Source organism: Herpailurus yagouaroundi, unplaced genomic scaffold (genome assembly GCF_014898765.1).
Source record: "Herpailurus yagouaroundi ecotype Mexico unplaced genomic scaffold, PumYag 28, whole genome shotgun sequence".
Lineage (NCBI taxonomy): Eukaryota > Metazoa > Chordata > Mammalia > Carnivora > Felidae > Herpailurus > Herpailurus yagouaroundi.
The window spans coordinates 155,139,749-155,154,815 of record NW_024412376.1 but is presented as its reverse complement, the minus strand read 5'-3'; the positions used below and the strand labels follow the sequence as shown (position 1 = coordinate 155,154,815).

Sequence of the window (15,067 nt, the reverse complement as noted above, 5' to 3'; positions counted from 1 at the left end):
CTTTTTCAGGTATTTACCATTTTGTGTAACCTGTAATCACTGAACATGCACAAACAAACACGTTCAAATTCAGGTCTTGACTGAATGCCTAACATTTTCTTTTACAAGTATGTTTCGTTCTCTAGAGCTGCCAAGTCACCTCCTATCAGAGACACTGTACAGATATTATTTACATATATGTGTGTGTGTTTATGTATATATATGTATATATATACACACATATATATATATACACACATATATATATATATATATACACACACGTATATATACGTATATACATATGTCAGTTGACTCTATTCAGCACTTAGTGAATGTTGATTATGGCTTAAGCAAAGCAGGATCTATTTCATTTGTTGAGAACAAATGACCATACTCTGGTTCAGCATGTACAAAGCTGTTGGTTTATTCAGCTGCAAAGCTGGGGAAAGGCTTCCTTTTGGAGTGAATAGCAACAATGCTTCATGAGCAAGGCACTTTTATGTACACACATGGGAAAGGAACATATTATGGTTACATAAACATCAATATCTTTTAATTTTCAGACCTCCCTACCTCTTCCCACCTCCCCCTTAAAAAAAAAACAAAAACAAAAAAAACAGGTTCTTATAACATTTTAAAAACCCAGTTTCACAGAACATGTACACAGAACAGTTTCTGATACATTCAGTTACACTAACAGTATATGTTTCAATTCAGTAATTTTCCACTAACAGATAGTTTTTCTACCTACTGCAGTTCCCTCCCTTTTCCTTAAGACAACTAAGGCTCAGCAGAAATACTCATTGGATTATAAACATTTTCCTCTCTCCTTAAAGTTGCTATACATGTACAGAATTTGTGATTCCATTAATGCTTCAGTGTTTCGATGCCATATCATATACAGCACTTAATTATGGAGAATCGGAAAAAGTAAAACTAAAAGAGGATATAGGATATATTTTTAACAATCTATTTGCTGATTCCCTTCAGATGCCCAGTCAACCAGGGGCACACACTGGTTTCACTCTACTGTAGGTGTGTGAAAAGATTTAATGGTCTCATGCATTTTCTTTTATGTAGGATTTCTAGGTTTTAACTCATCTAATTAAATGCAGCAAGATTCATGTACAAGGGTACATACTCTTCCTTGTTCAGCTAGAAGAAAATCTAAAGCTAATCTATGCAGAAAAACAATGATGCTAAAAAACTGTAACTTCAGACTGTTACTAGGCTGAGATGTTCTGTAGTAGTGAAGTTCTTTAAAGTTAGAAAAATTTGCAATGGACGTAAACGGTGCATCAAGTACTGCTGGAACATTATATAGATGAAATATTTTAATTTACAAGCAGTTAATATTGAAAGCATAAATGCTCTTCATCTTTTCCCTGGCCTTTTCAAATGTGATCTGCTCTTAACTAAAGTCTGAATGCCAAGACACAGGAAACATCTTCCCTACAGAACAGGTGTCTGATTAGTCCCCAGTTACAATTTTTTTCGGCCTGGTGGGAGACTGTGATATAAAAGTTTATACTGTAATTGCAGGTAATATAATTGGTCTGAAGTAGTGTGGGCTAGGTTTGAAACTGCACTCCCTCCCCCCAAAATAGGAACTCTCAAGGGTGCCGTGTGCAGGACTATCTATATAAAAGCCAGGAGGTAAATCCATAGCCCCACCATTTTCTTTTGTCTAGGTATTCAATTTAATTCAACTATCTCATAGAAATTAGTGTTAGAAAAGAGTGTGCTCAGAAAGGTGTTATTGGGAGTAGCTAAGTCCCCACTTTCCCCACTGGCTGTTCTGAAGGTTAGGTAACAAAAGGGGTAGGGGTTCACTGCTTCTTCCTTCCCATTAGCAATGAGATATCTAGTTAAGAGTCCATTCAGATAGGAAGAATAAATTGGGGAGAGAACTGAGTGTGGACAACAGTCAATTTTTATAATATGGTCCCTTTTATCTAATTCTCTACTAAAGTTCTCATTTTATCTACAGGGTCTATCAAAGGGGATGCTCACCATGCATTTTCTGCAGCTGAGTTATGGGACTACTGTACTTGGTAGGGCTTAAGGGCTTATTAGGACAGGGCATAGTTTGGCTGAGAAGGCATTAGTGTCTCAACTGTCGGGTGTGTGACTTTCTATGAGAGATATCAGAACAAATGGTGGACGTTTACAGTGATGCAGTTAGGAGTTTGTTAACTGCCTTTTGGAAGTCAGTGTAGGAGTAAGTAGTATTGATGGGTTCAGTTCGGGTTGTTTCCTTAACTGTTTTAGTTAACCAGCCACAGCAACAACCAGAAACACATGAATTAGGGATCTGTTTTAGGTATTCAGGTATGGGAGTGGCTCTACTCAACGTTCGGCTTAACTGTTTGGTGGCAAATTGCAGTGCTCCATTTAGAGTGGCATGATCTCTAGAAAGCCGGCTGGGATTTGTAAGGGGCTTTTGAAAAGGCGGGACTCCACAAGAAGCCAGAGGAGGCCATTCAGGAATTGGTTCCAGTTTGGGTACACAGTGGGAGCAATGAGAGAGTCTTAGACCTATCTCTCGAAGTATATGGACTGGTGTGCTTAGATCTAAGAGTTTAGCATGATATAACCAGGAATTAGGATTTAAAGGTTTCCAAGTTGTAGAGTATTTTAAAAGGCACTTAACCTGCCAGGCAAGACTCTCAAGAGGTGTCAGGTTGGGCACCACAGGGTCTTCTTCTTCAGAGGAATCCCACTCTTGCCCAGAACTCTCATTTAGGTAGTTATTGTTTTCTTCTTCCTCACTTTCTGATTCTGATAAGGGGTCAGGAGAGGGATTCCTGGGACCCATTAGATTAGAACAGAGGAAGAAACCAGAAAAAGGTAACAATCTAAGCCAGCAAAATACTAAAACTATCAAATAGAAACAAAAGATGAAGAATCCTTCAACAAGATTAACTTGTCAGTCCATGATACACACACAGTATGCCTCTGGCTCCTATCACTGTGCAGTTCTTCAAGATTATGTTGTATATTCTTCACTTACAAAGAAGGTATCTCAGTTCTCAGGACCAGTTCAGTGTGTAAAAGTGTTAAGTCACTTACCAGTGGCACAGGTCAGAGTTTCTCCTTCAAACTGTGTCTACCCAAGAAGAGAAGGGGTCTTCCTCCAGGCAAGCTGACTTTCTTAGCGTGGTCTCAACTGGTTACGATACTGCGAGGAGACACTTTGTGTATTCTGTCTTGATGGCAGGGATATTATATCTACTTGGTAATGGAAAGAAACACAGTGGTTGCCTTTGTTGTCCGCTGGTGGAGCAAATTTTGTGGTGGGATGAGTTGTCAAGGACATCTGGTGTACTCGAATCTGATGTTTTCCGTAGGTGGCAAATGCCCTTGGAAACTGGTGACTTAGTTGAAATATCTGGAAAGGTAGCTTTAACCTGTGAATGAGAAGACTAGAGAAATGATATTAAAGTCTGAAAGCAATGGGTTATATTATTGTCTGTATCTAAGAACATGGATGCTGACCAAGAAGGTTTACTGAGCTTTCCCATCTTTATCTCCTAGTCTTAGGCAGATTTTTCTATTGGGAGAGACTGGGGTCATTTTAATCACTTATTGGTTAATATCTGGGTCAGTTTATTTTTTAGTATGCTGTTCTAGCCCAGAAAATTACTTCCGCAAAAGTAGTTCCTTTATGCTCCAAACTCGAAACTCCAGATAGAGAGCTATAAAAGGCGGTGGTACTGTTGTTGTTGCTGTTTTCCTTTAGATGGGTTTGTTGGGATTAGTTTTGGGGGACCTGTCTTGGTTACAGAGCTGTTAGACGTTAGGATTCTTGCTGGGACCCCAGAGGTTGTGGTCATATAACCATACTCAACAGATATGAGAGAAGATGGCAGGTGTAAATCTTAATATAGTAGGAATTACAATGAATGTAAACATGTTAAAACTCACAGTTAAAAAGACAGACATTCAGCCTGGATTAGAAAAACAAAATAAAATTCAATAACATGCAACTAACAAAAGATACTTCAAAGCAAAAAGACACAGAAAAGTAAAAAATAAAAGAATGAAAAAAGATGTATCAGGCAACTGTGGACCAAAATAAAGTTGAGATAGCAATCTCAATACCCATCAAAAAAAGATTTCAAGTCAAAAAACACAAGGGACAAATATAGACATTAATACCAGTGAAAGGAACAGCATAAAATTATATAGTACTCATCATAAACATATATGAGGTATATATGATCCTGAAAGCACAACCTCAAAATTTCTTAAGTAACAACTCATAGAACTGAGGGGGAAATATTCAGCAGGGATATAAGAAGCCTGAAAAAGTCAAAATATTAATATACTTTATTATTATATAAATATTCAGAACTCTATACCAAACAGAATAGATACTTGAGAGTGCACATACACACACATGAAAATAGATCATGTGTTAGGTTTAAAAGTGTAACTAAATTCCAAAAGGTCAATTTCATTCAGACTAAATTCTCTGACCAAAATGCAGTAAAGTAGATATTAAAGGTTAGTTAAAAGGAATCCTATGTTAGGAAGCTAAATACCTCATGGGTTAAAATGGAAATTACAAAAGATATTAAATATTAAAACTGACTGATATAAACCACACAAGGCAAAATTGTGGGACATGGCCAAACCAGTACCCAAAAGAAAGTTATAGCTTTAGGGGCACCTTGGGTGGCTCAGTAGGACAAGCAACTGACTCTTGATTTCAGCTCAGGTCATGAACTCACAATTGTGAGATCGAGCCCCACATCAGGCTCTGCACTGGGTGTGGAGCCTGCTTGAGGTTCTCTCTTCCTCTGCCCCTCACCTACTTCTGTTTTCTCTCTCTCCCTTAAAAAAAAAAAAAATTATAGCTTTGAATACACTGATGAGAAAAGAGGAAGTTTAAACACCTACAAGTTAAGCATTCAATTCAAAATAATGGAAAAGAGTAAGAGCAAAATTAGCAAGAAGGAAATAAAGTCAGAAATGCAACAGCATATGAGGATAGAAGACTGATAAAACTAAAAGATGGTTTTTTGAAAATATGAGTAAGAAAAATGAAACTAGTGAAACTTATCAAGAGACTTAAAAATAAAAGATTTAAAAATTTAAAAAATGACAAATACATACTAAATGTGAAAATCTAGATGAAATGGCTGAATTCTGGAAGAAAATACTAAAATTCATATAGGAAGAAATAGATAACTTGAATAGAACAGATAACTAAACGTTAAAAAACAAAACAAAACAAAACAAAAAGGCCCCAACCTCCTTTTAAAAGCAGCGGGCCCCTATGGTTTTGTAAAGTGAGTTCCACTAAACTTCCAAGGAAATTAATACCTGTTTAATATGAATTGTTTAAAAAAAAAAAAAAGAAAAAAAACATATAAACTGACAAACTCCTTTTAGGAAGATTTTAATAAAATATCAACTCTAAATCTAGAGATGAGCCAAATAAAAAAATACAGTCTCATTTTACTTGCATAAATTCCAAATACTACCTAACAAAATCTAACAGTAGATTAAAGAGAAAAAAAAAAAAAAAAGAATATGCTATCATATAGAGCTTATCCCAGGGAAAGGAGGAATACCTCAACTTCAGAAAATGTACAAATATACGTCACCATGATAATAAAATGAAGCAAAAAACCCAAAAGGCTGATAATTTTGTCAACTGTGGATATTTAACCTTTCTTAGTTCCTTCAAAAACGTAACAAAATACTCTTAACCAAACCAGGAAGAAAAGCTACTTTCTCAACTTCGTACCTAAGTTACCTACCAAAAATTTTTAGCAAATATAACCTAAATGAGAAACTTTAGATATATTCCCTCTAAAAATGAAATCAGATAAGGATGGCCATGATGACTGATACTGGCTGATATAGTACCAGAAGTCTTAATCGATGTTAGAAAAAAATAATGACAAGTGTAAGAAATGGAAGAAAAGAGATGTAACAATTTACAAATGATATGGTCATGTAATTAAAAAAAAAACTTAACATATAAATGATTAGAGCTAATAAAAGGGCTCAACAAGGTTTCTGGATCTGAGATTAATCTATGGATATTCATTATTTATATAGTGCTTACTATTTACCAGGTACTATTCTAGGAACTGCAAATGTCCCAAGGTCAAACCTCTACTAAATGACAGTCTGGATTTAAACCCAGACACTTTTACCTTCTACACATGCAATACTAACTAAAAAAAAATTTAAAAAGTTAAAGATATCTATCGTTCATAATGAGAAAAAAACCCAACAACACCAAACCTATCAAGGATCTAGGAACTACTTAATGATATATATAAGACCTCTATGAAGAATGTAGAATTCTAATAAAGGACAGAAGAGGATTTAAAAATCTTGGATGGAACAGATGAATATTATAAAAATTTTTTCCAAATTGATTTATACAATCCTAATACAGAAAGAGTAAAATTCCACATCTTGCCAAACCAACTATTTAAACAGAAGAGTAGAGGGGCTCTTGGCCTACAAGATATTAACACATACTATGAAAGTTACAGAGTTTAAAATAGGGTGGAGTTAGTGTATTGGACAAATAGTCCAATGTAACAGAACAAAATTGAGAAACACAGCCATATAAAGTTTTAGAATGCAGTACAAAATAAAGTTAGCATATAAATCAATGGGGAATGATACATTTAGTACACAATATTGGTAAAGCTGGCCCATTACATGAAGAAAAATCAAATGTATACCTACATAATGCCACATACAAAGGAGGACTCATGTTGGATGAAAGGCCAAAATGAGAATGGTAAAACTATATAGTTAATAGAATATAATACCTGAATATAAAGTATTGTGACTTGGGGACAGGGAGACTTTTAAATAAAAAAACATAAAGCACAAGACCAAAAAATGATGAATTCAGTATCACATCAAAATTATTTCTGGATTGAACTAAAGATATCAAGAACTAAGTGAACTACAAATTCACAACAAAAAGGTAGCAACCTCCATAAAGAAATGGCTAAAACAAAAATATTCAATTTACAGAAGAGAAAATCAACAGGCCATTAGCCATATGATGAATAAAGAGTTATTATCACTTTACTGTATTTGGCAAAAATTAGAAGCTGGAGACAATGCCAACTGTTAGTGAGGAAACTAAAGGAATAGCCCCTGTAGGAACCAGTACTGCTGGTGATATTACGGTCTGGGGTAATTTTTCTCGAGAAATTTGGCAGCGGTATTTAGTCAAACTATTTGCACATCTCATGATCCAGCAATTCTACTCTTATGTATATATAGTAAAGATATTCTCTGTAAGACCAACATATATTCTGCTTCTAGGTTTCCATCATTGGGAGTGGATAAGCAAAATGTGGTGAAAGGACACTAGAAGTATACATAGCCACATGAATATACTAAAGGCATTAACTCTAAATGAAAAAAGCGGAAAGCAAAATATTAATATCCCACTTATGCCCATTCTATAGGAGTGATTTCCAAAATGAGTTAGTAAACATCTCTACTTTCAAAAACACATTGGGGCGCCTGGGTGGCACAGTCGGTTAAGCGTCCGACTTCAGCCAGGTCAGGATCTCGCGGTCCGTGAGTTCGAGCCCCGCGTCAGGCTCTGGGCTGATGGCTCAGAGCCTGGAGCCTGTTTCCAATTCTGTGTCTCCCTCTCTCTCTGCCCCTCCCCCGTTCATGCTCTGTCTCTCTCTGTCCCAAAAATAAATAAACGTTGAAAAAAAAAATTAAAAAAAAAAACAACACATTGAGTTGTGCTAGTAAGGTCAGAGGGTATTGCTTCATGTCAATAGTATTCCTCTAAAGGACATTTCTCTGGCTTCTGCATATTCTTATTTAACTCTGTGGCACAAAATGTCTGACACATATAGCTTAGTAAGTTTTTTGAAAGAAAATGAGAGAGTGACAAAGGTCTGCTATAATTAACTATACAAGCATGTTCTATATTTATTCTAGGGAGACAAAAATTCCCAAATTATATTCGGGCGATTTGGTAGTATGTTGCACAAAGTCAAACGAAACAATTTTTTTTTTTTTTTTTAAAGCGGGATCAACAGATGATGCTACTAAAGCAATATAAAGGAACTGCTTATAACTTCAACTTTAAGAAGAAAAATGAATGCAAATACTTTTAAGTTTATATTACTACCCAGTTCAATGTGAAAACCAAAAGAAAACTCAAAACATACTCTAAGTCTTTAGTTTATTGAGACAGGAGAAGCTGTTGGCTTTTAATTCTCCTGTCCTCCTACATTTTTACTATTTTCATTTCAACTAGATTCCATCTGCAAGATTATTAATTGGCTATACATCATTTATTGTGTTACTCAAAGCACTCTGTAAATGGCCCACTCCACTTTTTTTTAGCAGAAATAAGAAAGTCTCTTTGGGGGCATATATAAATTCTAGAGTGAATCTACCACTGTTACTCCTTTACATTCCATGTGCATAATTTTCCAGCATCAAAACTGAATTAACCTATTCTGTATGCTCCCATGTATAATTTGCCTTTAAAGAATGATTTACCATGATTTCAGAACTAAATAGCCTTACCTTACAAAGTCTTTAGTTTTGTTATTTCCTCTTCAACTGAACTAAGTTTACCAAGGATAGGAAGAAATTCCCATAGTTGCTATTACTTGTTCATTTTTCCCACAAAGTCAAGAAACAGTAAGCTTTAAGGCAGTGATACTATGATGTTTAACACAGCATCTTTTTTTACCAGCTTTATTGAGGTATGATTGACAAGTTGTATATATTTACCATGTACAATGTGATGTTTTGATATATGTATATACCGTGAATTACCACAAACAAGCTAATTAACATCTGTAGCCCACAGTTACCATTTTCTTGTGTGTTGTAAGAACACTTGAGATCTACTCTCAGCAAATTTCAAGTATACATAAACAACAGTCGCTATACTATACATTAGGTCTCCAAAATTTATAACTCAAGGTTTTGTATTCTGTCCAACATCCCCCAATCTCCTTCATCCCACAAGCCACCGATAACTTGCATTCTACTCTGTTACTATGAGTTCAACTTTTTTAGATTCCACATATAAGTAGGATTATACAGTATTTGCCTTTCTGTGTCTGGCTTATTTCACTTAGTAGAATATCCTCCAGGCTGACCCATGGTGTAGCAAACTGCAGGATTTTCTTCCTTTTTTAAAAAAATGTATTTATTATTTTGAGAGAGAGACAGTGTGAGGAGGAGAGAAGCAGACAGAGAGGGAGACACAGAGTCTGAAGCAGGCTTCAGGCTCTGAGCTGTCAGCACACAGCCGGATGCGGGGCTCGAACTCACAGACTGAGAGGTCATGACCTGAGCCAAAGTCAGACACTCAACCGACTGGGCCACCCAGGTGCCCCAGGATTTCCTTCCTTTTTAAGACTGAAGAGTATTCCATTATATGTAAAGTACATCTTTATCCATTAATCCATTATGGACACTAACGTTGTTTCCCTATCTTGGCTACTGTGACTAACACTGAAATAAACACAGTACTGCAGATATATCTTTGAGATAGTGACTTCATTTCCTTTAGATATATACTCAGAAGCAGGATTGCTGGATCACAAGGTTATTTCTAGTTTTAATTTTTTGAGGAATCTTGACTGTTTTCTATAATGGCCATATCAATTTACATTCCCACCAACAGGTATAAGGGTTCTCTTTATATCCTAACTAACACTTGTTATCTTTTGATTTTTTGATAATAGTCATTCTAACAGTTGTGAGGTGGTATCTCATTGAGGTTTTGATTTGCATTTCTCTGACCATCAATGATGTTGAGCATCTCTTCATATACATGTTGGCTGTATGTCTTCTGTGGAAAATGTCTATTCAGGTCGTTTGCTCATTTAATTGGGTTATTTGTTTTTTTGCTATTGAGTTGTTGGCGTTTCTTATGTATGTTGGATTTTAACCTCTCATGGGATATATAGTTTGCAAATATTTTCTCCCATTACAAAGGATGCTTCTTCACTTCATAATGTGTCTTTTTCTCTTTTTCTGATATAATGTTCTAAAAATACTAAACAAAAACATGTTACATGTTAATCCTAAAAAAAAAAAAAAAAAAAAAAAAAAAAAAAGCTAATCAAAACAGTTAGGCTGACCTCTGGTGGCCAGATGCCTCATCTTTCAGTATCCGACAACATGATAGGAAGTCATCTCTCATTTGTCGATTACCAAGTAAAATATAGTAGAGGAAATATTGTTAGAAACCTCACAGAGTAATAAAGGTAGCAAGCATCCAAAGTATAAAGAAAATTGAGCAATTAAAGGCTACAAAATAGAAAAATGTCTCCAAATACTTGTTATAATTTTTAGTTTACCAATTTTACATGAAAAACAAATGGTATATGCAGTGGTTCTCAAAATAAGAGCATAGTTCCACACGGTCCAATACTGTAGTCACTGGCTCCATGTGTCTACACAGCACTCCTGTGGCTAATGTAAAATAATACCGAATTTCAAAGACTTAGTAGGGAAATAAGAGAATGTAAATCATTCCATTGATAATCTGTTGATTACATGTTGAAATGATATTTTGGTTATACCTGGCTAAAAAATTAATGCCCTTTCTGGGTTTCTCTCTCCTCAGCTTTCCAGGCATTCTATACTTTTAGCTATAGTTAGATTATGTTAGCAGTGTGTCCATGAATTCATGGGCCTCTGCTTTTGCTCTAGCTGATTAATCTAAAACACTCATCCTTCTTGCCTTTTCAATAATAGACCTCTTGATAATTTTGAAATTACAGGTAACCCAATACTACCATATTCATTACTTTAACTGGCATTTGAATACCTATAGTGTTGTATGTATAATATGAAGAGAATGGATGAATAAATTATCACATATTCATACAAAAGAATACTGCAGCAACCTGTCTGTGCTTTGGTTTCCTTACCTTAAAAGGAGCTAGAAGTTACCTTATAGGGGTTGTTTGTGAGGACTGAACTTAGTAAAGTGCTTAGAACAGTGTCTGGCACATAAGGGTCCATAAGGTATAAGTTATCATTATTAAAGTATTTTCATATGAATAAACCTCAAAAACAATACTAACTGAAAAAAAAAGCAAGGTGCAAAGGATTTTTTTTTTTTGGCAAATGATTATATAATGTTAGAACATAAAAATAATACAGTATATTTATTCAGAGACTTACTCGTATGTCTTTAATATATAAAGTTCAGAAAAGCCGTTAATGCTGTAGAGAGAATGTAATTCAATAGGAAAAAGGTATACAGGTGACTTTGTAATCTTCTTTATCTTAGCTGGCTGTGTGTACTGAGATGTTTGTTTTTGTCTGATATAATCCCCCTCTTTTTTTTCCATTAATTTTTTTAATGTTTATTTATTTTTGATAGAGAGAGAGAGAGAGAGAGGTAAGGGCAGAGAGAGAGACACACACACAATTTGAAGCAGGCTCCAGGCTCTGAGCTGTCAGCACACAGACCGATGGGGGGGCGGGGAGCTCGATCCCACAGACTGTGAAGATCATGACCTGAGCTGAAGTCAGACGCTTAACCGACTGAGGCATCCAGGCGCCCCCACCTTTTTTTTTTTTTAGTTTAAAGAGTCAGTTCCTGCTCGAAGGCACTGCAAATTTATCGTTACCACTACCCTAAACACCATCCCCTGAGTTCTTGGTTGAATACATCGCTGTTAGGCACCTTTGTAAACCAGGCCTCGAAAGCTGGAATAAGCTGGATCCAAATTAAATCGTGCCTCTCTCCGCAGCTCTTCCCAAACTGCGTACCTCTTGCAGACCCTCCGCCAGCTACCTAAGGGTTAAAATGACCGAGGCCCGCTTCCATCAGGGCACCACGTAACGCCCCCTCTGCGGAACAAGAACGTCTGCTTTCTCACTGGAAGCCCGGCCGCAGCTCAGCTTCCAGCACGCCCTTCTCGACAGAGCTCCAAAAGAACCCTTACACCTGGGATCCCCTGCTCCCCTTTAGCTGGAGAAGGAAATCTTCCCCTCAGCAGATTCCCTGTTCTCACCCATGGAGGATCCTTTCTTCTTTCTCGCCCCACGCCCAGCTGCACGACCCGGCTAGGCCTAGCACCACCAGCTCTGCCCCGACAGTCGCATCTCGGTTCGGCGAGCGGCCGATTTCACTTCCGGGCGGGCCAACGCCCCCTCCTCGTACAAACGCCACTTCCCTCTCGAAGACCCGCTGCAACAATTCTAAGCGCATGCGTCCAAACTGCCGTACTTGAGGAAGGTGGAGCCATCTCTTCCCGCTCTCGCGGCAGTCTCGCGGTATTTGCTTCTCCCGCGGGAGTTTTTTGAACGCTCTGGCGGTAACCCCACCCTGGGTGCTTAGCTGCCGGCTGACCGGAGCCTGAGGCGACCTTGGAGTTTTGTCCTGCAGTCCGTGGGGCCCGCTGTACCCCTGCGCGGACGAGGCTCGTCCCAGCCAAGTCACGGCGCCATGGGGGCGGAGAAGAAGCTGCTGTCGGTTAAGGAGGCCTTTCAGTTGGCGCAGCAGCCGCACCAGAACCAGGCGAAGCTCGTGGTGGCGCTGAGCCGCACCTACTGCACGGTAAGCGCGGCCCCAGCCTCGGCCGCCGTCCCCCTGCGCTCCCGGGACCAGCCTCCCAAAGGGGTCTCCTGTGGGTGGCCCTCCGGAGTCCAATCTTCTTAACCTTCCGCACCCAGTTCTGAAAGGTCTGGAGACCTCCCCGAGGTCGTCCCCGCAGCCCCTCTTCCCTGCGGCCTCCGGCGCGGACCGCTAATTCTTTGTGAATTTGGAGAGCGACGTTTACGATCACCGAAGCGGCCCGGCGCCAAGTGCTGGGCCGCTTAGTAGATCCTGAACGTGGTTCGTGGGTGGTTGTCCCTCAGGTCACCGCCCACCTCGGGAAGGCCGACCGTCGGTCAAATTAATCACAGTTAAATTGAGTTGAATCACCAAATAACAAATTAACCCTTAGTACCTGGCTTTCCCTATTTATGTAAATACTGTTGTAGGTGGTACCCTGAGAATAGGACACTGAATTTTGGGAAAAGAAATTATCTTGAGGTCCAAGAAAAATTGTCAGTATAATCGGACTTAAGGATATGAGTGAGATAGGATGTGAAAGTTATATTAAAAGGAAATTGCCGTGGAAAAGGAAGGCTAACTGTGGTAAAATAAGAAAGCCACTGTTGATTTTGGGTTGTTTCAGGAAGGTCTTTTTTTTTTTTTTTTTAAACTAAACTGGCACCAAGGCATATTGAGGATTCAAGGGTATTTTTTTTTTAATTAATTAAAAAAAATTTTTTTTAAGTTTATTTATTTCTGAGACAGAGACCGAGCATGAGCGGGGGAGGGGCAGAGAGAGAGGGAGACACAGAATCAGAAGCAAACTCCAGGCTCTGAGCTGTCAGCACAGAGCCCGATGCGGGCTCGAACTCACAGACCGCGAGATCATGACCTGAGTTGAAGTCGGTCACTCAACCGACTGAGCCACCCAGGCACCCCCAAGGGTATTTAAAAAAAAAAAAAAAAAATGAAAGGGTTCCTTTCACTGTCAAAATTCATGTTTGTTTTCTTCCTTGGAGAAGTAAATTGCTCTGGAGAGAAATTTGTGCAAATATTTTTCCTTCAACAGTTTGGAAACTCACCTGATAGTTTACTAAATAATGATTTCAGTGTGAGTAATTATGAGTGGTGCTTTCATCAGTCTTAGGGTACTCTTGGGAAAAAGGGATTATATCAGTGCAGTTTGTGAAGGGTTTCTTTTTGTCTTTCAGATGGATGATAAGACCATTTTTCATGAGGAGTTTGTTCATTACCTTAAGTATGCTATGGTGGTCTATAAACGTGAGCCAGCTGTGGAGAGAGTAATAGAATTTGCAGCAAAGTTTGTTACTTCATTTCACCAATCAGATACGGAAGATGATGAGGAAGAGGAAGATTGTGGCATTTTAAATTATTTGTTTACCTTTCTTTTAAAGGTATGAAAACTAGAACTTCGGGGAAGCATTGTAGAAAATTTTGCAATATTAAAAGGGCCATCCATGCACGTTTGTATGTTTTAGAGAATGAAATATTTCGTAACTGAGAAAATGTCTGAATGAGTCTGCCTTTTGTAGGAAATATTAGAACTGTCATTAGGATTAAAAAGTGGACTTAAAGTAATTCCAGCATTACATTTTTAATGACCTCTGTGAGCCAGTTCTCACGTCATTTGTTTTAAATGAGCTATTTTAGAAGAATTACTACAACAGAAGTATGCTCTTGTAGTTGAGCTTATACTTACTTTGAGCTGTGTATATTGTGGGACTTGATGTAATGTATGTTTAGTATACATAGGGATCAAGGTAATCTTGTTTCTCTGCAGGTAATGGATTTGGTAACTTTTTGTATTTTAAACCTATAGAATTCAAATGGTATGTGATTGTAAATAAATTTTGATTGTTTCCGTTTCAGTCTCATGAAGCAAACAGCAATGCAGTTAGATTTAGAGCATGCCAGCTCATAAACAAGCTCTTGGGAAGTATGCCAGAAAACGCCCAGATTGATGATGATTTGTTTGATAAAATTAATGAAGCCATGCTTATTAGATTGAAAGATAAAATTCCAAATGTGAGGATACAGGCAGTTCTGGCTCTTTCACGACTTCAGGATCCCAAAGATGATGAGTGTCCAGTGGTTAAAGGTATGTGTAGCCTCCTAAATTCCTTTTCAGTTTCCTTGACTTTGTTAAATTCTCATTAGAGAGGGTTTTTGGTTTTTTGTTTTTTGTTTTATTTTTGAATGTATTCTCTCTCTGTCTCTCTCTCTCTATGGAAAAGTATAGGTTTTATATGTATATGTATAAATATATGACTTTTAAAAATACCCAAGTAGCTACCACCCAGCTTAAAAAAAATAGAGCCTCAAGGCACCTGGGTGGCTCAGTCGGTTAAGTGTCTGACTTTGGCTCAGGTCACGATGTCATGGTTCATGAGTTGGAACCCCGTGTTGGGCTCTGTACTGACAGCTCAGAGCCTGGAGCCTGTTTTGGATTCTGTGTCTCTCTGCCCCTCCCCTGGCCGCATTCTCTCTCTCTCTCTCTCTCTCTCTCTCTCTCTCTCTCTCTCT

The 15,067-nt window shown here is 37.9% G+C and overlaps 3 protein-coding genes across 7 annotated transcripts in view; 1 reads left to right on the top strand and 2 right to left on the bottom strand.

The window, feature by feature from the left end:
* The window catches only part of FAM184B (family with sequence similarity 184 member B), a 195,294-nt gene extending 183,083 nt beyond the window's left edge, over nt 1–12,211 (bottom strand). The window contains exons 1-2 of one of the 3 annotated variants that reach the window (XM_040487276.1): nt 11,997–12,211; nt 3,055–3,407 (exon numbers count right to left, since the gene is read on the bottom strand). The gene's annotated coding sequence lies outside the window, so the exon portion shown is untranslated. Of the gene's footprint in view, nt 1–3,054; nt 4,722–11,996 lie in introns of those variants that run through there. The other 2 variants (XM_040487267.1, XM_040487290.1) reach the window with 2 other exon arrangements.
* Nucleotides 382–3,055, bottom strand: DCAF16 (DDB1 and CUL4 associated factor 16). The gene has a single exon (XM_040487333.1). The coding sequence runs from the start codon at nt 2,798–2,800 to the stop codon at nt 2,150–2,152; it is 651 nt and encodes a 216-aa protein (XP_040343267.1). The 5' UTR covers nt 2,801–3,055; the 3' UTR covers nt 382–2,149.
* Nucleotides 12,212–12,266: 55 nt separating the features above from the next.
* The window catches only part of NCAPG (non-SMC condensin I complex subunit G), a 49,467-nt gene continuing 46,666 nt past the window's right edge, over nt 12,267–15,067 (top strand). The window contains exons 1-3 of one of the 3 annotated variants that reach the window (XM_040487316.1): nt 12,267–12,541; nt 13,735–13,938; nt 14,414–14,642. In XM_040487316.1, coding sequence (XP_040343250.1) covers nt 12,431–12,541; nt 13,735–13,938; nt 14,414–14,642 — 544 coding nt within the window. In that variant the 5' untranslated portion in view covers nt 12,267–12,430. The remainder of the gene's footprint in view (nt 12,542–13,734; nt 13,939–14,413; nt 14,643–15,067) is intronic. The other 2 variants (XM_040487321.1, XM_040487305.1) reach the window with 2 other exon arrangements.